Here is a 24,786-nt window from a genome sequence, read left to right as displayed (position 1 = left end):
ATGAGGGATTGTGGGAATATAGGGCTTCAGCTAACAATAATATTCATTATCGATTAATCCGCACATCATTTTCTCGATTAAAAGATTAATCGTTTTGTCAAAAAAACACCATAAATTCCTGTGTAATTCCCCACAGCCACAGGTGACGTCTTCAAATGGTATGTTTTATCCGACCAACAGTCCACAAATCCAAAGCTTTTCAGTTTATTATCATGTATGACAAAGAAAAGCATCAAATGCTCCCATTTAAAAAGCATGAAAGCAGCAAATATTTGGCTTGTTTTGCTTAAAAAAATGACTAAAACGACTATTTGATCATCAAAATAGCTGCCTGACAATTGACTAATCGATTAATCGACTAATTGCTGCAGCTACTAGAATCAAACTTGGTCTCTGATGAGATGCTCCTGGGCAGCAGCGATGATGTCACAGTTATAATCTCATGATGGGAGCCTGGTGGCTCTGTCGAAAGATGCTCATTCACAAATTACAGCTGTTTGACACAACAGAAGGGCAGCACTGTCTGTCAGGCATGGTGTGAAGCAGGGCAGCAGGAGTTTGCACTGCACAGCTCAGTTTTTAGACTGTGTTGCACTCTGTTTTAACTGATTATACAGTAGGGGACACAGAGGGAGAGCTCATGCATTCTGAATACGTGGAGGCTCATTGGCTCTTCAAAAAGGTAGGACAAGGAAATAGTGAGCTTACTGAGACATTCAGATTGTTATGAGGTTAACAGGGGGTAAATGACAGGACAGAAATTTTGGACATGTTATAGAAAGGGACCCCTCTGTGCCCCAAATGAGCGTAAAATCCTGGCAAAAATACCAAAGTGGAGAACAGCTTCCTCCTGCTGACCACTACTGATCCAGCTTGCAGCCTGGCGGTGGATGCAGACATTAAGTCTGCCAAAATGAGGGCTCAATGCTGTAAAACACCTTAAATAGCATCTCTAAAAAAAAAGAAATTTAGTACTAATGTGTCCTCTTACAGGATGTTGACGTTTAAAGCAGAAACATTTAAGGATTACAGTGTATTTTGTGCCACATGAAAGCCTGTGCAGTTAATGATATTGCTGCCACTGATGGTTCCAAAATTGCCACAGCCATCTGTAGGGATCAGATCCAAGTATGCGCCACATCCTGTGATATCACTTCAGCTGTGTGGTGTGCCAGCCCTGTAACATGATTTTGCTGTTGAGTAGATGATTATAGTCTAAAAAGCATCAGTGGGGTGTAGTTTTGCCTGAGGGGCAATTGGACCACTATACTTGAACTCTTCTTTGGATTCCCAGTTTTCTTCAGAACATACTTTGTCTTCAGAACCAAGTTTACCGATGTGATCTTGTTCTGATCAGCATGTCTGAATAAGTAGCTCAATCTGTCTTGTATGTGTGTTAACATCTAAGCATGTCTTTGCCCAGTTATCCCCTTTAACAGTTAATCTAATGTCCAAAATGCACTAAAGCAGCATCTCAAGAATTAAATCTTGTTCCTGGACGCGGACAACATTTGTCTCCCAACTGTAACAGTTTGTCACTCATTACACAATAGCCAGAACCAGAAAAAAAGACTAACTACAGATAGCAATACAACATAAATATCACAGATATGAATCACAAATGCTGCCATATGCTACAATAGGCTTTTCTGTTGCCATTTTTGCAGAGTAATTATAACCGAAACTAAAATAATCCCTGTAATGCCACACATAACTACACATATTGACTACACATACTTGTATAGGACAGCTACAGATACAGACATGCACCAGTGCTAGTCAACCTTGTCGTCTGCATTTGGCCACAAGTTCTCACCCACATCTGACCTTTTGCACCCAGTGATTTTGTTAATTTTTAATGTGGCGGATGGCTCTGTGGGAACACCCCCCTGCCCTAACACCTCCAACCAACCAACACACACACACACACACACTCATGTCCACCACCCAAAGGACATTGCTGCAGGATGCCTTAACCGTAGTCATGTGTCTCCCGTGAAATATTTTGGGACAGAGGTGACTTCGTCTGGGGGTGTATTTTTGGCAGCACAGACACTGAGTGTGTCTTTATGATCCTTAGTGGTGGGGGAAAAAAATTGATACAGCATGCAGCATTATTTTGTGTGACGACACTATCAATACATAGATGCCAAGTATTAGTTGTAAGTAAGAAATCAATTTCTTTTTTGTATCTGCAATAAAAATTATTTGCTCTGAGATGAACAGACTGAAATAGTTACCTCATTAGATAAAAAAAGATGCACATAATTTGCAATTCAAAAAAAGATAATAAGTCACAGTATATGTTGTTGCAATACTCAGGATATTGCGGCACATTTAAATCCCAGTAATATTGTATCATGAGTTAAGTATCCTAATAATATCATATTGTTGGATCTCTGGTGATTCCCACCCCCAGTGATCCTCTTGCTCTTCCACAACTATGCTACCACTTGTCACTTTGATCATAAAGGTGGCACCACTCTGTAGAGTATATGGGCTACAGCAGTGGTTCCCAACTGGTGGCTCCCAGTTCAAAAGTGGGTTGTGGGTCCATTCTGATTGGACCGCAAGTGACTCGCAAATGTATCAAGTTTTAAAAAAACAAACTTTATGTTGAATTACAGTGAATATCTGGCACAGAGCTTTTATTTTGAAGTGCCGTTTCCTGCTGTAGAGTGAGTAACTAACAGATAGCTACTTAACAGAGACAGCAAACTAGCTCGACAACATGGCCAAATGCAAGTATGACGCTGAATATTTTAAACTGTGTGGACCTTGAACTAATGACTAAGGACAAATCTGAACTCCATGGTTGGACCAGTTGGAAACCACTGGGCTACAGTATAGAACAGAATTGAGCATCTATAATGCATAGTTTCGAGAATATTATAGGTCCAAGATGAAACTGACAGACTGATGGCACTAAGAGAAAAAGGCACATTTACAAATCTGTCTTCTACTTCAGCACCATGGACAGCACCAACGATTTATCCATACACAGCACAATATTTCAGAGTCGTGGTCGGACTTTGGGTTGTAACAAACCTCTGTGAGATAAAGGATCAATAAGTCAGGCAGACTAGACTGACACAATCAACTTGGTGGTGAATTTGGAAAGATGTGGTCACTGAATGCATTTTAGCAATGACAGTTTAGTCCACATTGACCTCTTTTGTGCTGTCTATGTAAAGAGCTTTGAAAATGTGAACTCAGTATTTAGAAGTGCTTGTTAAAAATTATAAAATCTATAGGACTGATTTTAGAGATATACCAGTGCTCACATATAATGGTGGTTTACATTTAATATGGACTAATGTGTCTGGTGTTTTAGTAACAAATACTGTCGGTTTAATCTGAGCAGGGATGTCGATCCATGCCCGGTGTATTTGTTGACAGATTATCAGCATGAGCCTTGAGGCCTGGCCAGCCCATGTGGCACTGCAGCTGTGACCAGCAGTGCCCTTCATTAACATAATGCCCTGATGGTCAACTGGTGGTCAAGATGGCTCAGGGAAAAGCTGATCTATCAAGCAAGCTTTCAGGATGAAAGTACCTACTGTAATAAGTGCTCTGAATCTGTTTGTAATTTCCAGGAGACAGGATTGCTTCTGCAGAGCTCTCTTTATGTCTGTTTGTTTGCTTTCTCAATCCCAGCTGTTGCTGCGTGGATTTACAGTAAATGACAGTGTCAAATGAGTTTTACTCTTAAGCCCAATGGTGCACTAATCAACACTATGTTTATACATTTCACAGATTGTACAGCAAACACTGTAGTAAATCAGTTGTTTGATGAATGTTTTCAGTAGCAACGATGGTTTTCTCTATCATTTTATATGCATTTATTTATCCTGTTTCAACCACACTACCTGTGTTGCTCTGCTATATGGCAGTTGTTTAACACTTTGTCCAATGCTTTGATTCAATCTGAAAACAGGGGCAACCACTGGTTCCTTGTGACAGTGGTAAATACATTAAAGGGAAAGTTCAGATTTTTTTTTGAAGTGGGGTTGTAAGAGGTACTTACCCACAGTCAGTGTATTACATACAGTAGATAGTGGTTGGCACACCCCCAGTTTGGAGAAGCAGGCAGAAGTCCAACACAAAAGCTAAGCAATGTACTGCTGTGGATGGGGTCAGCAATAAAATGTATCTTAGTCACCTAAAAATGTCCCATCTAGAACAGTTTAAGTGTATGCAATATTGTAGTGTTAACCATTTTACCATTCCAACGGGGAAACTGGCTTCAGTCCACCTTTCTCCAAAGGCGCCAGACTCCATCGACAAAAATAGTAATTTTGGGTCTCTAAAAACAGGAGCTGTTGGTCTACTGCTGCCTCAATCAGTTAGTTAGTTTGAGTTACTGTGTGCCTTTGGTGAATCCAAATTAACCCCCTTAAAGTTATACAAAAACAAAAACAAACGAACTGATCAATGCAGTGGTAGACCAGCAGCTCCTGTGTTCAGCAATGTTAAATCACTGTTTTTCTTCATGGAGTCTGGCTTTGAAGAGAGCGTCATATGGCTTCAGTCGCTGTCTGATGGAAAGATAAAGCACTGGAAATACTCTCAATATAGCGCACACAAAAACTGATATTGATTGTTTTAGGTGGGACTTTTTTAGGTGGCCAAAATATGTTTTATTGTCGACCCCATCCACAGCAGTAAACTGCGTAGCTTCCGTGGTGGTTCTCCTGCTTTTTTCTCCAAACTAGAAACATGTTGACCACCATCGACTGCCGGTAATACATTCACAATGGATAAGTACCTCATAAAAACTCCATTTAAAAAAAAAATCCAAACTATGGAGCATTTATCCTGATAATTTTGAGCTAATTAAGCACTACCAAAACCTCACAGTTTCATATGCCCAATGCACAACTCTTCTTTGTATGACAATTTGAATAATGAAATTCCTTTTGAGCTTGCTAGCATTAGAATGTTAACATGCTTTTCCTTTGTAAAACCAAAGAATACTGTTTGAAAACACAATAAAGCATAAATCTCACCTTTGTACCGTTGGTCGAAGTTTGTATGGGCTCACTGTTGCCCCTTGTGGCTCTTGAGAAGAAAAAGAACACCCACTACAACACCAGTTGTCCAGTACCAGTGGGTGTTTTCCACCTTCTGGCCTCAGGGGGCAGTAATGAGCCCACAACAGCTCGATGCAGCACAATGATAATAAAAAGACGCCACAGAAACAAACAGTAAATTTATCGTTGGGTTTTTACAAGACAAAATACTTAAAGTACGAAGATTAACTGGTTGGCTTCACAAATTTATGTCTGCCATTTAAATGAAGCACAAAGATACTTCCCAGTTTCAGATTTGTGAAACCTTCATTCTATTTGTGGAAATGCAAAATAGCAATGTTACTGATTTGTATTGGCAGAACATGGCCTTTGTTTGACATTTGGTGTAGAGGTCCACATCTCTTCATTTCATTTCGGACTTACATGAGGACCTCCTCTTAAAAGCACAAGTAGAAAAGTTAGAAGAAAAGTTTAAAATTTTTCTCGTCCTCTCACCTTTCCTTTAACTGGCCATGGTCAGCCTCTCTCACTGCTTCTGCCAATGTTAGTTTCCATACTTTTGCCAAAGTATCATTATTCAGCCAATAGTTCTTCAGACATTTTCATGAAAAGCTTTCTGTCAATACTTTGTCACAGTTATCAACATTTAATTAAGAAAATATTCCGTTCGTTTTGTTCATCTGTTTGCTTTTATCCATTTCTAATAACTGCCACCAAAATAATCAACAAATGAACTAACAATGAAAATAATTGTGAGTGGCAGCCCCACTGAAAACCTACAAAACGTAATGAATCACAGGTAGTTTTTTTTAAATAAAAGAGGAATAATCAGGTGTTGACTTTTTATCCTTTTATCCTTCCATGCACTTTGTAATGACAAATACTGATTCCTGTTGCTTTTACAGATTTCCTCTTACTACCTACTCCCCCTCAGCTCCTTCTACGAGTAGCATAACTTACATAAGCAGGCCGACATTCACACCACAGTATGCTGCTTCTCTCTGTGACCTGACTCTGTTCAAATAGACCCAATGTACTCTGATCCAACTCCTGCTGTAACGATGACTGCATGTCTCTTAGTTGTGATAAGTGCTTATTAGTAACTTGTGTCACAGAGAGGACGGGTGTTCAGTGCGACTCCAGGTGTTTCTGTAGAACAGGACGGTCCACGGGAAATCTCTCCTGCTGACACAGCGGTCGTTCAGTTTTCTCTCCTGTAATCTGACAAAAGCTCTGACCTGAGGATTATGTTCTTTTCACAATGCTTGTTTTTTCTGTCACTTTTGTATTTGAATGTCTGCGTGACCTGCTAAAAAAACATGGAGTTTGTATAACCTCCATGTGGACCTGTCTTTTGCAATGAGAATTAGTGCCATAATATCAGAGCTAATAATCCTAAAACTGTTTTATTTGTTTGGAATACTGCCTGGGTTTTATCTCGTCCAGTCAAGAAGAAGTGTAACTGTAACTGGGTAAGTGTGGGTGGTAGAAGAAGAAAGATAAATCAGTGATTAAAATGAAAAAAGAAAAACAAAGGGAGATGAGGAGAAACTTACTTCACCTAACTTTTTGAAATCAAGCAGTAATTAAACGTTTGAGCTCAGGTCCCAGTGCAGGTTGCTGCTAATTTGTTGTCCCATTATGAAAAGCTTTTTGTTTGTATTAACATGATACACTTTCCTCTTCAGGGTGAGACGTGCAATTAGTTTCCATGGCAGCCTTGCTATCCAATTGGGTAATGTGTCTGTTCATAATGCCCTGGACTGCGAGGCAACACCAAGTCAACAAACATTGTTTCATGCTGTGTTTGGGATACATCAGTGTTCATGTTCAGTTTCAGCTCAGATAATGCATGACTGTGCTCTTGAATAATATTTATAATGCTGAATATGTGTCTGTGTCTGTGTCCAACAGAGGAATGATGATGAGGCTGTGGTGGACCGAGGAGGAACACGCTCCCAACAGGGAACCAACTTTGGGCAGGAGGATCTCGAAGGTAGCTGGACTGCGCTGATTGAATGCATCTGGTATACAAAAAGCTCCAAGCAGCGAAAGGCTGCTGTAGCTGAGTCCACCCACTCTGTCCTTAAAACTGCTGCTTTCCTCTTGACAGCTTTTTCATAGTTAAAAGACAAGAGCAGAGTGGGAGGTTGAAACTGTGGGTGAGCTGAGTTTGCATCAGACATTTCATAATCGCTGGAAAAACATGGACAATCAAAACAAGATACAAACAGCATGACTGTATAACTTTGGCCCCATCTGTATCTGCAGACGCAGAGAACAATACACAGCCTTTCAGTGAAATTAAAAGGCTTGAGCTTTTTAGTATAAAGCAAGTGTGGTGTTGTTAGGATAAACATTTTGTGTTACTTTTATCTTTAAAATAATCACAAGCCACTACAGTTATTGATCAAATATGGCCATAATGTAGGTGACCTTTATGTGCAGCATGACACTGTAAGCGTGGGTGCTGTGCGTCGCATGCATCGCTGTTAAACTGAACTTTACACTTGCTGAAAACATATCATTTGATCAGCGAGAAACTCATTGTTAGGCTTCTTCTTTGCACTTCCTTCCCAGAGCTTAAGGACAATAAGAGGCCTCAAAACTGAAAAAGTTTTATTATCTTTGTAGTAAGTGGAGCTATTGAGATGCTGCAAAACACATGAGGATTGTTTTTTAAATGTGTCAGTAGTTGCAACAAAGGTCATACTGTTTATGGCATTCCTTTAAAGGTAGACTATGCAGGATTGTCTTACACACACTCACCAGTCAAAGTAATAGTAAAGTCAACCCCAGAGTCACTTTCATTAGGCGTTTCGCTTCGCTATATTTGGGCAGTCACTTGCGGCATCAGACACTGACAAAAAAAGGTGCCCTTTAACGTCTGACATAGTTTAATGGCGCTTGGTGGCGTCAGAGGGAAAGACGGCAAGACAAGAACAAAGGTTAAGGCGGCGAAAGTTCGAGTAGGGCAGGCGGGAGTGTTGGTGGATGGGTCCAACAAACACCGACTTTCACCTGGGAGAGTGCTGTTTGCTTTCCGATTCCGATTCTAAAGCCTAACCATGTGCGTTAGTTGTTGGAGGAAAAAAAACATCAATGTGCGTTGTTGTACTGATGCAGTGCCTTTATTTTGAAAGAGACGGTATGTAAATGGTAAATCTCCTGTGAAAACGAACATGTATTTTGAAAGAACACAATGCATCTAACAGGCAGAACTTGACACCACGTCCCAGAGTGTCAACAACCAATGCACCCAGGGTACGTTTCACGTCGTATCTGGATGTCGAAGGTCCATGACCAAACGTTGAAAGGTGACAAGGTCAGAGCTTATGGTCTGGCATCTGGTCGCTACCTTTTTATAAAGCCTCAACCTCACCTGAATGCTGTGGGGGTGCATGGCCATAAACGTCCCATGCACAGGAAATAAGAAAATACAGGCAGAGAGCAGAGTCTCTGCAGGAAAATACACCGCCAAACACTTCTAATGAGTCATAAGTGATGATAAGTGAGGGATTACATCTCTATGAATCTATACATGTTTTTTTTAGAGAAATCCTGCATAGCGTATCTGTGAAGATGCTGCTATATTAAACCTCAGTTGAATTAACATAATAGATTTAAATAAAGGGTCTAACAATGTCTATAATATATCCAGTACTTCAGAATAACATGCATGGGTAAGGGCATGATTTTGGCTTTAAACTTAAAAAAGACAAAGTAATAGCTTTTCTGATTACAGAATACCTTAATGAATAACTTGTGCCATGCATATACCCAGCATTTTAGCCAATCATTCTGGAAAGCACTGCATGTGGTCGTCTGAATCCTCATGTCATACTGCAGTGAGCTGAGTGGGCTGACTTACGAGTGCAAACACAGACGTGTTCTCTCTCTCCCGCGCTCTTTTTCTCTTCCTCTCTTCCTCTCTTACTCACGCTGTCTCATACCTGCACAAACACAAACAAGGACACGCATAGGCTTAAGAGTTATGCAAGATGCTGAGAAAGTAAAAAGACTGGATGCATGAATTAACAAACAACGCAACGGGCTATGAGTATGTATGCACAGCCATTTATGAATAATAGCAAAAGATAAAAACATACATCTCTCATTTCTGGATAATTGCAACATTACATTTTACACATCATGTCGTTGATGTGTATTCACACCTTCCTTGTCAGAGCCATATGCGCTCACTTCATGCAGTATGTTTTCATGTGTTGCCTACATTAAAAGACACTATATATAGATACTATACCATACTATATATACTGTAACAGCCCTATATCACACTGCAGTTTCATGCCATAGAAATCATTAGTATATGTGTGTATTAGATTACTTTTTCCTGCATGTCATTCATGATTAAATTACATGGCCCTGTTGACCAAAATAACTGTTTAGACATGTTTTCTCACAGCTGGTTTAGTTTAAAGGTCATTTGAACACACTTTTATTCATGCATTTATTTTTGTCAGTAAAAGATCCCTAATTCAGGCCCAGTTGTAATGCACCAAGTATTATGGTCAGAGCATTTACTGTATCTGCGTGGACCTGAAGGAGATCATGATATGTCCTCTTTTATTTAACCTATAATTGGGAACAAGGTGATTATTCATGACCTCGACTATTAAAGCAGCCCTTTTCTGATAATGTTCATTGTACAAACATGACAGGTGGTATTAACTTGCTGCTCAATGTGGCATGGTACATTATATAGCAGCAGTAAGCATTATTATGTATTATCTGCATGAGCAGTGCACTTCATCACAATAAAAACACTCAGGATGTAGCAGAAACCCTGTGATAGATAACATAAAGCTTAATGGAGTAACACAAAGAAGCAGTGCTTAATGGTGATCACTGAAAATATAATGATTATCTATGCTTACGCACACACACACACACACACACACGCACACACACACAGGCTCTTTGCAGTGTTCTAACAGCTGTGCGATGTGTCCCCAGGCCACAGGACTCTGTACATCGGGGTCCACGTCCCCCTGGGCAGTACCAGGCACCGCAGCCATCGCAGGCACCATCACCATGGAAACAAACACAGGAAAAAGAGCAGGGAACGGGCCCCCATCTTGGTGGAGGGTAGAGAGTCTCCTGTTTATGGTACGAGCTACAATCATGTACTTGCATGCATTATAGCATTGAGACTAAAAAGTATTTCTACCTTTGATCATGTTCTCTTACATACTTACAGGCGAAAACATAATTCTTATGCACTGGTCCATTCTGGGATGTTGGGCTGTTTTGCTTCCATAACATGTCTTCATTCAGACTAGTTGGGAGAAAACATCCAAAATACATATAAAGGTTATTTTAGTTAAGATTTCTGGTCTATAAATTTATGCAAAGGTGCATATTTAATTAGTTTGTGTATTTAAACAAAATTTCAAAAAACTTGTAATGCAAAAAACAATTGTCCTAATGCAAGTAAACAACTGGGGAAGTTTCATAATAATATTTATTGATTACATTTTACCTTATTCACCCGTAGTGTTTTTTTTGTCTTAATAATTGTATGGGATTTTACCAAATTTTTACCAAATGTACCTTTAAAGAAAATCACTTTTTTCTCATACTTTGAATCACAAATCTCCACCCCAGTAGCACTACTTACACCAGACTTTATAATTTTATCTATATCCTGAGGGATTTTACGGAGGAGTTTGTCCATGTATCATTCATAGCCTGATGTATGAAAAAATTGATTTTTATGGCTTTTGAAAGTATTCCCTGACTTAACAGGTGATAAAAGAAAATCCTAAATTGCCTCTGATCAACAAAAGGAAGCAAGACATCTGAACCTGGTGGAATCCAATATTCCAATTTCTGTTCTGTGTATCTATGCAAGAAGAGAATATTTAATTAGACAATGCCTCATTTGCATATTTAAACATAGAATTTCAGAGTACTGTAAAATTGCAATTAGTAGCCTGCGCTTTTATTTGCTTAAATCGCTGAACTCAATGGGCCTATATTTGGGACAGGCGTCTTTAATTCCTTTTATACAAAACTGTTGCTCAGCAAAGATGGGGAATAAAATTGAATTGTTTATTTGAACCATTATGAATATTACTCGTATAAAGATTAGGCTTCAGATAACATATTAATTCTGAATCATTCATTTGATCTAGCTCCGACAGACAGGTCAGTAGACAGAGAGTGTTATGACACCCCAGGGTTACAGCATACAGACACAACACCACTTTATCCTGTGAAAGCAATATAGAAAACTTGGATTAAACCCTTTTGATTCTTTTGATCTGAGGACTTTTACAGACTAAAGAAATACAAAGAACTTAATGGGTAATTGATGAATGGACACATAATTTGACTTCATTATGGCGTCAGAGGTCGGGAGTGACCACCTTTTTTTTCATCTCTATTGTTTACCAGGCCAGTAAATCTGAATTGTGGAGAATCTAACCGAGCTAACAGTATGTAGCATCTCCATATTGACACATAATGTTAGCACAGGTGGGTAACCAACAACCTAGTTTTATACATCCAGAGAACTTCTATAACAATGAACCACTCAGCAACCAGACCAGGTGTTTGTTTGTCAAAATGTGTAGCCACACTGGGCTAGTAAAAAGGACCAGGTGTTTAATTGGGACCAGGCTTTTAATGGAAGTTTTATGGTACCTGTAAAACAAAAAATAATTGTCCTGGTGTAATCATCTGGGGACGTTTCATGGTGATATCTATCAGTTGAAAGTTTTACCCTATTCATAGTAGTGTTTCCCCTTTAGATATAACCATTTCAGTTTGAGCTACTTAGTGCAATCTCTTTTGTTCCCAGACACTCCCTCCCAGAGAGTGCAGTTCTTGCTGGGCACTGAGGATGACGACGAGGAGCATATTCCTCATGACCTTTTCACAGAGATGGATGAAATCTGTGTTAAAGACGGAGAGGATTCTGAGTGGAGGGAAAGTGCCAGGTACTGCGAGACTGTCATGTCATTAACGCAGCATCTACACACAGTCATGACCCACATGTCATTACTGAAAGCTCTGATTGAATGGAGCAGTCATGCCCATGACTCCACTTACACTGATGAGAGATCTAGCTGTGTGTCTCATGTTTGTGTTTCCATTACATTAAGTAATCACAATTCATTGTTGGAATTGCTCTGGGAATTAACTTTTTGTTTCTATCTGTCTTTGATCATTGTCAATGTTAATCAAGATGAATTTATTTATCAAATGAATTCTGGTCTTCTCTGTTAAAATGGTGAATCAGACATATTTTATTTATAGCGCTACCCTGATGAGAGGCGATCAGGAAGGGGGGTAAAGGAGTTAAATGTGAGGAGAGAGGGACCCGGAATGAACGAGTGTTATTGCAGCTTGAACAGATGGCTGGCCAGTTTGCCATCTGCTGGCCTCTATCCTGACTGGTTCTCAAACTCCTGTTACAGGTGGCTGAAGTTTGAGGAGGATGTGGAGGACGGAGGAGAACGGTGGAGTAAACCCTACGTAGCCACGCTGTCTCTGCACAGCCTGTTTGAGCTGCGAAGCTGCATCATTAACAGCACTGTGCTGCTCGACATGAGGGCCAATACCATTGAAGAGATTGCAGGTAATGACTGTAATGAGACGGACAGATTTTGTGCTCCTTTCATTTGTTTAATTCACTATAGTAAATGTTACCTTACTCATTCTTGGTGTAAAATTCAAGTCAGCTAGAGCCCTGAATCTCTGAATACAAATAGCTTTTCTGTGTCTACCTTAGACATGGTCCTGGACCACCAGGAGTTATACTCACCACTGGGAGATGAGCTCCGACAGAAAGTGCGCGAAACACTGCTGAAGCAGCACCATCACCAGAACCAAAAGAAGCTTGCTAATCGCCTGCCCATTGTACGCTCCCTTGCTGACATGGGTCGACGGGCATCAGAGCTCCACCTGGACAAGAATGGTGAGAAAACCAGAGCTGCCACCATGACATCAACCACTGGTTTGTGAAGTCCCGTTTTCAAGCCTCGAGTTCGGCAATTAGGCTGTTGCCATTTTACTTTTTTGGAGCCAGATGTGACCATATTTGGACGAAAGGGTAAATCTGACAGAGAAACTGAAATCACCGTTGGCAGACTGCCAGCCACCCAAAGTGCGTACCCAAATTATGCGTGACTTTACACCTTAGTAAAATGTGAACAGGTGAGTTAGATGAAAATTCATCGTCTGTACAGCTGTCATGAGTGTTGAAATTGGCTCTAGACACCAAAACCATTTTTTTGTGCCAGGCTGCAAACATGTTTATTTCTGCTATGAAACTGGGCATTCTAACATGGGGGTCTATGGAGATTGACTCAATTCTGGAGCTAGCCTCAAGTGGCCATTCAGAGAACTGCAGTTTTTTTTGGCACTTTTGGCTTCATCCTTCAGCCCCGGAGATTGCTGCTTGCATATGCACAGTGTGAGAAGGGGTCCAAGTCAAAAAGGCTGGAAACCACTGCTTTCCTGGATTCTGTAACCAATGTGGTCGGTAGGTCTAGATTGTTTTGGTGTGAGTTGCCGAGAGTTGGAGATATCAGCCGTAGAGATGTCTGCCTTCTCTCTAATATAATGGAACTAGATGGCACTTGGCTTGTGGTGTTAAAAGCACCAAAATAATACATTTGAAAAAACTCAACAGCAATGTCTCTTTGCAGGAGGCATGACCTGGTTACTCAAGATAATTGATTTGATATTTATTTCAAACATGTAAAAAAAAAAAAAAAAAAGACTTGAACATACAAACAAGCAGACAGACAGAAACAAAGAAACTGCATTTACAAATAATGATAAGGAATTGTCAGTGTATAGTTAATTTGATTAACACATTCAAAAAGGAGTGGGAGGAAGTATAAACTTATTATATCCCACCCCTTCTCCATAAGTTACTAAGTGAAATGAAACAGACAGCTTCCTTATATAGATAAACCTATACCTAAGACTTTTCTTAATATACCATGGTTCATTCATTCATTCATTCATTCATTCATTCATTCATTCATTCATTCATTCATTTTCTGTAACTTATCCTGTTAGGGGTCACCTTTCTTGGTATAAAATATAAATTACCATTTATCCAAGGCTTACAAGTATAAACCATCCATTTATTTTCGCTTATCCTCTTGAGGGTCATGTGGGGGCTGGAGCCTATCGCAGCTGACATTAGGTGAGAGGTGAGGTACACCCTGCATAGGTCGCCAGACTATCACAGGGCTGACACATAGAGACAGACAACCATTCACACTCACATTCACACCCACGGACAATTTAGAGTCACCAATTAACCTGCATGTCTTTGGACTGTGGGAGGAAGCCGGAGTACGTGGAGAAAACCCACGCTGACACGGGATCGAACCATGAACCCTCTTGCTGTGAGGCAACAATGCTAATCACTGCACCACTGTGCCATACCATTGTTATTACCTTATAATTTTATCACACAAAAATAACCCATGTATATGTTTGTAATAGTAATTAGTACATATCTATCTTACAAAAACCTTTCTTGATATATAATATAAATTACTGTTTATGCGTGGCACCACTGAGCTAGCTAACATTACAGCTTATGGTCACATCTTGTGCTGTCAGAAGCACGAGCTGCACATGAGCAAAGTTTGCCTTCAGGGCTTTCTGACAGAAATCTGTTCACGTTAGCCCAAACCATGATCTTTTACTTAAACCTAACCAAGAAAAGGTTTTCTGTCAGAAAGCACTGAAGGCAAATGCCTCCCAAAAAAGCACAAGACTCTCATCCATTAGTAAGATACATGCTTCCTTCTGCAATGTCATAAGGTTGACGGCTGGTAGAAAGAAAATAGTTCCTACATGAAACATCTCACTTCAAGGTCTGTGGATTATCTTGAGTAACTGGGTCATGACTTCTGTAAATAGACATTACTGTTGAGTTTTTCAAATGTATTTTTGGCCCCATGAGCACCACAAGCTGAGTGCCATCTAGTTCCATTATACTTAAGAGAAGGCAGACATCGCTACGGCTGATATCTCCAACACTAGTCAACTCACACCAAAACAATCTAGACTGATGAGAAGCACTACAGGTAAGAGGAAAAATATGTATTTTTGATTTTTGGGTGAACTGTCCCTTTAAGTGTAGGTACTTTGTGAATATGCAATATGTGCATGTGCCTTATATGCATATGGTCTTAACTTGCTTATGCTCCATCGTCTCTTCATTCCTGATTCTATCCTCCACCCACCATCTGCCCACCCACCTGCCACAGCCCCTCTGAAGTCAGCAGGTGTTGGTTTACACAGTATGCCCTCGTCCCTATACCAGCTTATACTTTAAAAAAACATATTGTAGAGGGAAATATTCTCATGGTTCGTGCTGATACTGGCAACTCAAAATAGATTGTTTTTGTTGGGTTGAAGTGGTCGAGTTTAAAAGAAGATTAAAAAACAATGTGCAAAAGTACGATCTATAAATATGATAATTTGTTTGCTGTTGATCTTCACAGCACAAGAACTATTTGGTTGTATTCTGGGCTAAATTTAGTCCAGGACAGGCTTGTAACTGGAAGCATTACTTGCCTATATCTTTGCCAAATACGTTTTATAAGCTCCAGGTTTGCCAGAATTTCACATGACAAAATTAGTTACGCAGAACACACCAAACTGTTTGTTAAATCATTTTCTCGTAATTTAATTTCACTGGTGTGGCATTTTCGAGCTTATTTCAAAGCAGCAATCTCTGATAAGCTCCACGCCATGCTTTGTGAGTGTATTAAACACTATAATTAGTGTTAATTTTTGACCCTGCTGTTTAATGAATACAGAAATTAGGCCAGACCTGTCAGGCAGCTTGGCAGTAATCATGTTAAAATGAGCCTGGGTTTTTTTGAGACAACAGAAATGAAAATCTTTGTGGTTGTATCCACAGTAGCACCGGTAAATGCTGTCCTCTTTGATCTATGTGGGTGATACTCACGCCTGTTTCTCTGTATACTCGCTCAGTCTCATTGTATGTATTGGAATCATCGGGTGCTGAAATGTTCACACATTTTTGGAAGTGATTCATAATTCTGCTGTCTGGATTATCCAGGTCAGATGATGGCCTCGCAGTCTCAGTTAGCGGGTCCAGACGGGAAAGGGGACGTCAGCAGAGAGAACAGTTCTGTGGACTTCAGCAAGGTATACAACACACACTGTGCATAGTGTAATACATAGTGTACTGCGCTTCTCAGTCATCTGCATAATACCAGAACATTTATCTTAATTTCCATTTCGTAATCCATTACCTTGACCTTGACCTTGACCTTGACCTTGGCCAATTATTTTCTTGACTATTCGATCAAGAAATAAATATCAATAAACGTCAGAAAACTGAAAAATGCTCTGTGTAATTTCCCACAGCCCAAGATGACATCTTCAAATGGTGTGTTTTATCTGACCAGCGGTTCAAAAATCCAAAGCTATGCAGTTTATTAACATGTATGACAAAGAAAAGCATCAAATTCTCATTTATGAACCCACAAAACCAGCAATATTTATTTTTGTTAAAACAAAACATTATTAGAGGCTTAAAGGAAGTACAGTTTTGAGGTACTTCCTGCTCTATACTTCTACATCAACTACATTTCAGAGGGAAATATTGTACTTTTTACTCCACTACCTTTATCTGATAATTTACAGTTTCAAATTATTAATACCAAAATATAAACCCACTAATAAAGTACTTGTATCATACATAAATCTACCCAGCACTGCAGTGTATAAAGATATCACAATCACACCTTTAGCTGCAGCATTAAAGTTATGTACAGATTATTTATTAATAATTATAATCCAATAATATGATATATTTTATTCTGAAATAGGCAAGTCTGCATAATGAATAGGTCTACTTTACTTTTTGTACCCTTAAGTATTTTTTAATTCTAATGCTTTTGTACCTTGCTTGTAACAGAGTATTTTTACAGTGTGGTATCACTAGTTTTACTTAAGAAAAACATCTGAGTACTTCCTCCACCAATGCAGATCATCTTAAAACACCTGAAAATATATGAAGTTATAAGAATAAGCTCCACCTCTAACAGCTGCAACAATAAAGTGCTGCCTGCACATCAATGCATCAGCAATAACAATAATACCATATTATAATATATAATTGTCACTGGGGCATTTTTTCTGCAAAATCAGTACCTTTGAAATTTTTGATATAATTTGCATATAGTAAAAATAAACTACTTTTCTTACGTGTCATCATAAATGCTGGCAGTTCACTTGAATTTAATATGTATTAATACTTTTACTTATGTAAAGGATCTTGCATCAATGTCAAAAGGGATTCATTTTATTAGAGCTTTTTGAGCTCTGAGTACTCTACATCTGACTTTTGTGACTATTTTCAAGAGAAGGTTTTTAATTTTATCATTGTTACTATTATCAGGTCATGTGCAGCTAAACCTGGGTCCCAAAAAATGCAGCCAGATTGATAGACTGGCTGACTTTAAAGCACGGTCTGGGTCGGGCTTTATTCACCTAAATGTGCACAGTATTTTAAAAAAAGCTGGGGCGTCAGTAGCGTAGTGGATAGTGCCAGCGCCCCATGTATAGAGGCGATGCCTCGCTGCAGCGGTCACAGGTTCAATTCTGGCTTGCAACCCTTTGCTGCATGTCATCCCCCCCACTCTCTCTCACTCCCCATTTCATACTGTCCTGTCAATTAAAGGCAAAAAAAGCCCAAAAAATAATCTTAAAAAAAAAGAAGTTATATTTTATCTGAATCAGGGCTGTTTCTACTGATGCTGATGTAATTGTTTTATCAGAAACATGGCTTGACAAATCTATCTCAAATTCTGACATTGGGGTAAACTCCCTTCGTACATTTCTACTTTGACTGAACAGAGATCTGACTGTAGTCTGAGATCTCAAGATGCAGTTCAGCTGTCTGTTCCTGGTGCACAGACTGAACTGGGAAAGAAAGCTCTCTACCTGACTCTAAAACTCTCATAAGTACAAGGATGAATGAGTCGGTTGGGTCATTATCATTGTGCACAGGTGTTCTATTATTACCACATGTTACTGTATCTTCTCTGTTTTTATTGTGTGGTTGTTTGGCTGTAAGTCTTTTGTATGCTGCTGTCTTGGCCAGATCTCCCTTGTTAAAGAGATTGTTGATCTGAATGGGACTTACCTTGTTAAATATGGGTTAACTTAAATAAAACTAATAATCAAATTATAATTAAAGGGACGTCATATTTGACAAATATGCAGTAGGCTGTTTAATTGTGTGTTTCGTATTCTTAATGGAAAGGTCACCTAGTAACGGATTAGGATTATAACCATGTTAAGTATTACAACCACATGACAACCACACACAGCAAAGACTAAGATAAAATCTATGTTGAACCCTCCTTCATAATGTAAAGGAGTTTAACCTATTGTCCAGGTCAGCATTGTTAATAACTCTTTCATGCTTTTCCCTGTTCATTTAAACATTAATGAAATGCACTCGGCTTATGTGAGTGTATTTTTAGAACAGCTGAATTGAATGTACAGAAACATCCACATGGTACCTTATTTATGAACACAGCTGCAATCAAAATCCCCCCTTTGCAGCAGCTGCATATTATTCCACATATTATCATTTCCTTGATGTGCACAGCAAAAATAATGAGTATTAACTGCGAGACTTAAAAAATCAGCACAGTAACAGTGTTTATGGAAGTCATGACCCATTAATACATCACAGATATTCTTTTGGATGGTCGCCCTAGAGCCACATGAACTCTATGATGGAACAAACAACACTTCAGTCACCACTTGTCAACTCTACATAATTATCGCTGAAAAATTAGCACCTTTAATATTCCAAAAAAATTTCTGTACAATGCAGTTCCACTGCATTAAAGAGTGTAAAGCAGATATAGCTGCTGTAGGAGGATCAGTTTCATAGTCGAGGTCATTCTTGTGGGGAATGAAAGATACCCCATCCCAGTTCAGACTAACATACATATTTCATAATCTTTTGTAATCTTTTTGCTCCTGTAACACATCTGCGACTTATTTAAATATCATGTCCTATGATAAACAAAGCCTGGACAGCTGCTGGACTATATTTAGACTAGAATCCAGTCTAAACATTTTATTTAGAGCTTAATGTGAGGCAGCAACAAAAATGACTTATTTATAGAATGCACTTTCGAACATGAATTGTCTTTTTAACGTATCAAAGCATGCTCACAGTCAAAGCAGCTTAGACAATAAGCAAAGCAGAAAGAGCGTCAAGGCCTTTTATATGATGCACTAAACACTGTACTTTGTTTCCTCTTTCAGATAGACCTTCATTTCATGAAGAAGATCCCGGCGGGGGCTGAGGCGTGTAACGTGTTGGTGGGAGAGCTGGAATTTCTGAACAAGCCCGTGGTGGCTTTTGTCCGCCTTTCACCAGCGGTCATACTCAGTGGGCTGGCTGAAGTCCCAATCGCCACAAGGTCACTGCAGGCTGATTCAACTAAACCAGTTCCATAAGCTATAAATATCTTTTATTTGCCCAGCTGAACCCTGGCTGATACTCAGTTAGATAATTCTGATTGAGATTTGATTTGACAATGTATTAAACAAAATCTGTCTCTGCCTTTAGGTTTCTGTTTATTCTCTTAGGTCCCATGGGTAGAGCGCCTCAGTATCATGAGATCGGGAGGTCCATTGCAACGCTAATGACAGACGAGGTAAGAATTCCCTGAAGAACACCTCATTACCATGTTAGCATCTTGCACGGTTTATTTATGCATTAATGTTTTGAAGAGTGTGGATTGTTTTGAATGTCAACCAGATGTCATGCTCAGATTTTCTGCAGGCACTTTGCATAAATTCACAGTCCAGCAGAACTCAACAAATTCCTGAAGTGATGGAACATTTCTCAGCATGAAACACAGCTCAGAGCTTTTATGACATGCTTTTGGCGATTAGTCAGACCTCATGTCCTCCTTTTTGTCTGGGATTTAGGCTGCAATCCATCATCACTGAGGAGGAAAAGATGGGCTTTGACAAAATCCAAACTTTGTTATACACTGAGAATTGGAATGAGTAGATTTGATGAAACTCGATATTTTATAGGGGAGCGTTGTGAGTCAGTGATTAACACTGTTGTGTCATAGTGAGCAGGTCCTATGTTTGTATGGTGTTTTCTGCATATTTATATGGGGTTAGGTAAAGGTCCAGTGTGTAGGATTCAGGGGGATGTATTGGCAGAGATGGAATATATTGTAATAAATATCTTTTCCTTAGAGCAGTGGTTCGCAACTGGTCCAGCCACAGGGTCCAGATTTCTCCTTTGTCCTTAGTTCAAGGTCCAAGCAGTTTAATCCATTCAGCATCATACTTGTGTTTGGCCATGCAGCCAAGCTAGTTCGCTGTCTCTGTCAAGTAGTTGTCTGTAAGTCTTTCACTCTACAGCAGAAAATGGCACTCTAAAATAAAAGCTCTGTGCCAGAAATTCACTGTACTTTGAAATAAAGTGTGTTTTTACAAACTTGAAATGATTCCAAGTCTCTTATGGTCCATTCAGAATGGACCCGTGACCCACTTTTAAACCGCGACCCACCAGTTGGGAGCCACTGCTTTAGAGTATGGTGACCTGAAAATAAGAACTGTATAGGAAGATGGCCATGTAGCACCACCATGTTTCTACAGTAGCCCAAATTGGACAATGTAATGCTGGCTCTAGATAGGGCCATTTGCACCTCAGTTAGCAGCCCCTCTACGACAAGAAGGTTGGAAAAAGAAGATTTTTTTCAACATGAAACTGCTTTATTCAATGTTCTTGCCAGTTAAATATCACCTGGTCCGTTTCTTGTGGCGAGGAGGAGACCTCTGCGGATAATTTGGCTCCCACTAAAACCCACTGAATAATGAACACTGACAAAATTATAACCAGGTGAAGTTTCAGCCGGTTGCAGTCTGCAGTCCTCACTGCGAGATGCCACTCAATCCCCCTAAATCTTACACACTGTTTCTTTAAGCAAGTCCTAAGACATAAGTGTGAACGTGCCTGTCTGTTTAATTACAGTTAAGGTTGGCAGGCATTCCTGCATTTCAATATTCATGAGTCTGTAATGTATATGTATGCATCATGAAGGATGCCAAATACAGTGGGAGTGGTGAGGCTTGCACATACAGTGCACATGCTGCACTGTATGTGCACTGTATGTGCAATCACTTAAGGTCTGAGTCAGAAGTACAGCCTTAAAGAAATACTTCACCCCACCAAATGATCATTTGTATATCTACTAATTAACCTGTGTTATGCTGAATTTGTGAAGAAGATGTGTTTCTCACATGCCTCCGGTGAACAAAGAATCAAAAAATGATGCATTTAACAGCAACACTATATCACAACATCACTTTACAGACTCTCACACAACATGTACTGTATAATCCAAGTCTCATTTATCCAGTCGTATACTCAGCACTTCCCAGACAGACAGCCCTTTCTGACGGGGACCTGAACTAAAAGTAAAACTTGTCTATGCTCTCCTCGAAGCCAGACTTCATTGACAAAAACAGTAATTTTACCTCACTGAACATGAGAGCTGCTGGTCTACCACTACCTCCATCAGTTGGTTTGTGTCATTGTGTGACTTTGGTGTTTTAAAGGGTTAGTTCAGATTCAGCAAAGTCGCATAACAACACAAACTTACTGATGGAAGCAGCGGTAGAACCAGCAGCTCCTGTGTTCAGCCAGGTAAAATGTCAGTGTCACTGTCAGCATCAATAAAGTCTGGCTTTGAAAGGAGCATAGGTAAGTTTCAACTTCAAGTCAGTTCCGAGTCGGAAAGGGCTGTCTGTCTGGGAGGCACTGAGCATACGACTGGATAAATGAGACTTGGATTATAGTGCATGAGTTGTGTGAGAGTCTGCAAACAGATGTTTTGCTGTTGTTAAACACGTCTCCTATCACTTCAATTCATCAAGGATTTTCTCCACTTTTTGGATTCTTTGTTCACCAAGGAGACGTGGGAGAAAACAAAGTTAGGTTTACGAGTTCACTGATGTACAAATTATCATTTTGGAAGATGAGTATTTTTTTAATGAGCCTTCCCTATTCCTGTGTTTCCAGGTTTTCCATGATGTTGCCTATAAAGCAAAAGACCGCAATGATCTGATCGCTGGAATCGATGAATTCCTCGATCAAGTGACAGTCCTGCCTCCAGGAGAGTGGGACCCATCCATACGGATAGAGCCACCAAAAAATGTGCCCTCTCAAGTTAGTAGGAATTTGTCTGATGCCTGATGCCCTCTTTTCTTCTCTTTAAGATTTCACATGACTCTTAAGATTTTGTACATGACAAAGAACTTGTTTGTTTAACAGGAGAAGAGGAAGAAAAGTAACATTTTACCAAACGGATTAGTTGAAGGAGATGAAGAGGAGGAGCAGGGTGGCCATGGGGGTCCAGAGCTGCAGCGTACTGGAAGGTTGGGAAAGAACAGGCAGTGCTTTTGTTAAGAGTGAATTTCGAGCAGTAGAATAGTGTGAAGTTTTTTAACACAGAGTTGAAGAAACATTTTATTAAATAAATAAATAAGTGCCTCATACTAAACTGAATATGCAGCGCTCCTCTTCCTCAAGCAGTCCAGCACGCAGCCCACTCACTATGCTCACTACTTTGTTGCAGAGAATCTATTTACAATCAGACTCGTCTGCCTCCAGAGCTTCACACAACACTGCATTTATTTTAATATGTTTTGCAACATATAGAAATGAACTTAGAGGGAGCCTGGAGTGCAATTAATTATGGTATGGAATTTCATATACGTGCTTCTTCCAGTGAGTTATTAAAGAATATTTTCAGTGCCTAGAGGTGATGATGTTTAATATGTATCTAATAGAAAGTATGCTTATGCTGACTTAGGACAATAAATAATGCAAATAAATTACAATATTATTTGTACAATACAACATTACATTGCTCCTGGGTTAATTTGACAGCATATATTATACTTAGTATAATCTGTGCAAAATGTACTGAGACTAAAATGAAGTCAATATCAGTTTACAAAATGTACACTGTCATGCTGCTTGGCTATTTCTGGGTAAACTTGGTCTGTAGTTGTAGCTATAAAGTGGTTTCCATAGAAACATCCTGCCTGGAGAGGTCTATTCACAGCTAGATTTTTCTATCGTTAGGGGCCTATCACACCAGGCCACACTCAAGAGTTGAACACCGGGAAGAAGGCAGACGAGGGGTGCAACTAAAGGAAGAAGAAAAATAATAGTTTTAGTACTTTTTTTAAAGAATAAAGCAAAATAAAAACTCATTTATACTCCACTTTTAAAAAAGGAGTATCTGTTATGCTTTTGAAAACAAAAAAACCACATGTGAAGAAGTTACGCAAGTGACATTTCCCTTTTACATTTCCAGGTGGTTTGGTGGTCTCATTCTAGACATCAAGCGCAAGGCACCGCACTACCTGTCTGACTACACTGATGCTTTTAGCTTACAGTGTGTGGCCTCCTTCCTCTTCCTCTACTGTGCCTGCATGTCCCCTGTCATCACCTTTGGAGGACTACTGGGCGAGGCAACAGAAGGACGCATAGTAAATCACGTGACCTTTCCTCTAAATGTTCACAGTGTTCTGCCAAGACTCGCTGTACACTGCTGTGCACTGTACTAGCCTTTCAGTACATTAAACCAGATGACAGTTGTGGTTCAGTATGGTTAAGATTTTGAAGGTAACTATCCATCATTAATCTTTCTGTCCGGTCCCATTCCCCCAGAGTGCGATTGAGTCGCTGTTCGGAGCCTCACTGACTGGAATAGCCTACTCCCTGTTTGCAGGGCAGCCCCTCACCATTCTGGGCAGCACGGGGCCGGTGCTCGTGTTTGAAAAGATATTGTTCAAATTCTGCAAGTATGTTTTCTTTGCATGTGACTGTGCGTTATACATTGCATAACTGTGTAATTGCATTGTCTGATGTTTATCAGCTTGCTGTTGGGTAACTTCTACGGACATCAATGAAACATCTGTCCTCCCTATAGACCATTAAATGTTCTGATTGTATGGACAAAAGGCCATTTAATCTCACTGCACTAATGACTTCCTCCAATTCACTACATTATAAATAGTAAATAATCAATATACAATGTAGCTTGATCCGTCTCACACTGATTTTTCCCCGTTATTCTCCACATAGGGAGTATGGCTTGTCCTACCTGTCTCTGAGAACCTGTATTGGTTTGTGGACAGCTGTCCTCTGTATCATGCTGGTGGCTACCGACGCAAGTTCCCTCGTCTGTTACATCACACGCTTTACGGAGGAAGCCTTCGCCTCCCTCATCTGCATCATTTTCATCTACGAGGCCTTGGAGAAACTCATCCACCTGGGAGTGCACTATCCCTTTAACAAGAACAGCAACCTGGAAAAACTCACCATGTACTCGTAGGTGGACACTTATTCTCACACAGTATCCTGTTGGAAGTGAAAAAAGTGTAATTACTAAGTGCATTTCTTGGAGGTACTGTAAATCCCTGACAGATGAGGGATTATTGAGTCACCCAGATGTTCATGTGCCTCCACAGATGTTCATGCGTTGAGCCTTCTGACCCCACCAATGGCACCCTGAAGTATTGGGAGCTCACCAACGTCACTGCCTCAGAAATCTACTGGGAAGCACTGGAGGTTAAGGTACTACCTGCGCTGACTTTAAAATCGTAGCAAAAAATAAAAGAAAGCATTAGAGACAAACAAATCTGTCACTCATGG

At 39.8% G+C, this 24,786-nt stretch overlaps 1 protein-coding gene across 1 annotated transcript in view; it reads left to right on the top strand.

The window, feature by feature from the left end:
• The window catches only part of slc4a10b (solute carrier family 4 member 10b), a 35,533-nt gene that overhangs the window by 1,958 nt on the left and 8,789 nt on the right, over nt 1-24,786 (top strand). The window contains exons 2-17 of the mRNA XM_050048737.1: nt 143-162; nt 3,766-3,787; nt 6,948-7,029; nt 10,011-10,163; nt 11,860-11,998; nt 12,479-12,639; nt 12,793-12,978; nt 16,120-16,208; nt 19,356-19,513; nt 19,663-19,750; nt 22,141-22,287; nt 22,393-22,496; nt 23,444-23,618; nt 23,800-23,933; nt 24,217-24,462; nt 24,603-24,708. Of these exons, the coding sequence (XP_049904694.1) occupies nt 143-162; nt 3,766-3,787; nt 6,948-7,029; nt 10,011-10,163; nt 11,860-11,998; nt 12,479-12,639; nt 12,793-12,978; nt 16,120-16,208; nt 19,356-19,513; nt 19,663-19,750; nt 22,141-22,287; nt 22,393-22,496; nt 23,444-23,618; nt 23,800-23,933; nt 24,217-24,462; nt 24,603-24,708 (2,010 nt within the window). The remainder of the gene's footprint in view (nt 1-142; nt 163-3,765; nt 3,788-6,947; nt 7,030-10,010; nt 10,164-11,859; nt 11,999-12,478; nt 12,640-12,792; nt 12,979-16,119; nt 16,209-19,355; nt 19,514-19,662; nt 19,751-22,140; nt 22,288-22,392; nt 22,497-23,443; nt 23,619-23,799; nt 23,934-24,216; nt 24,463-24,602; nt 24,709-24,786) is intronic.

The sequence above is a fragment of the Epinephelus moara genome, chromosome 7 (genome assembly GCF_006386435.1).
Source record: "Epinephelus moara isolate mb chromosome 7, YSFRI_EMoa_1.0, whole genome shotgun sequence".
NCBI classification, from domain to species: domain Eukaryota; kingdom Metazoa; phylum Chordata; class Actinopteri; order Perciformes; family Serranidae; genus Epinephelus; species Epinephelus moara.
Note: the sequence above shows the minus strand (reverse complement) of the source record. Positions and strands in the feature narration are given on the sequence as shown.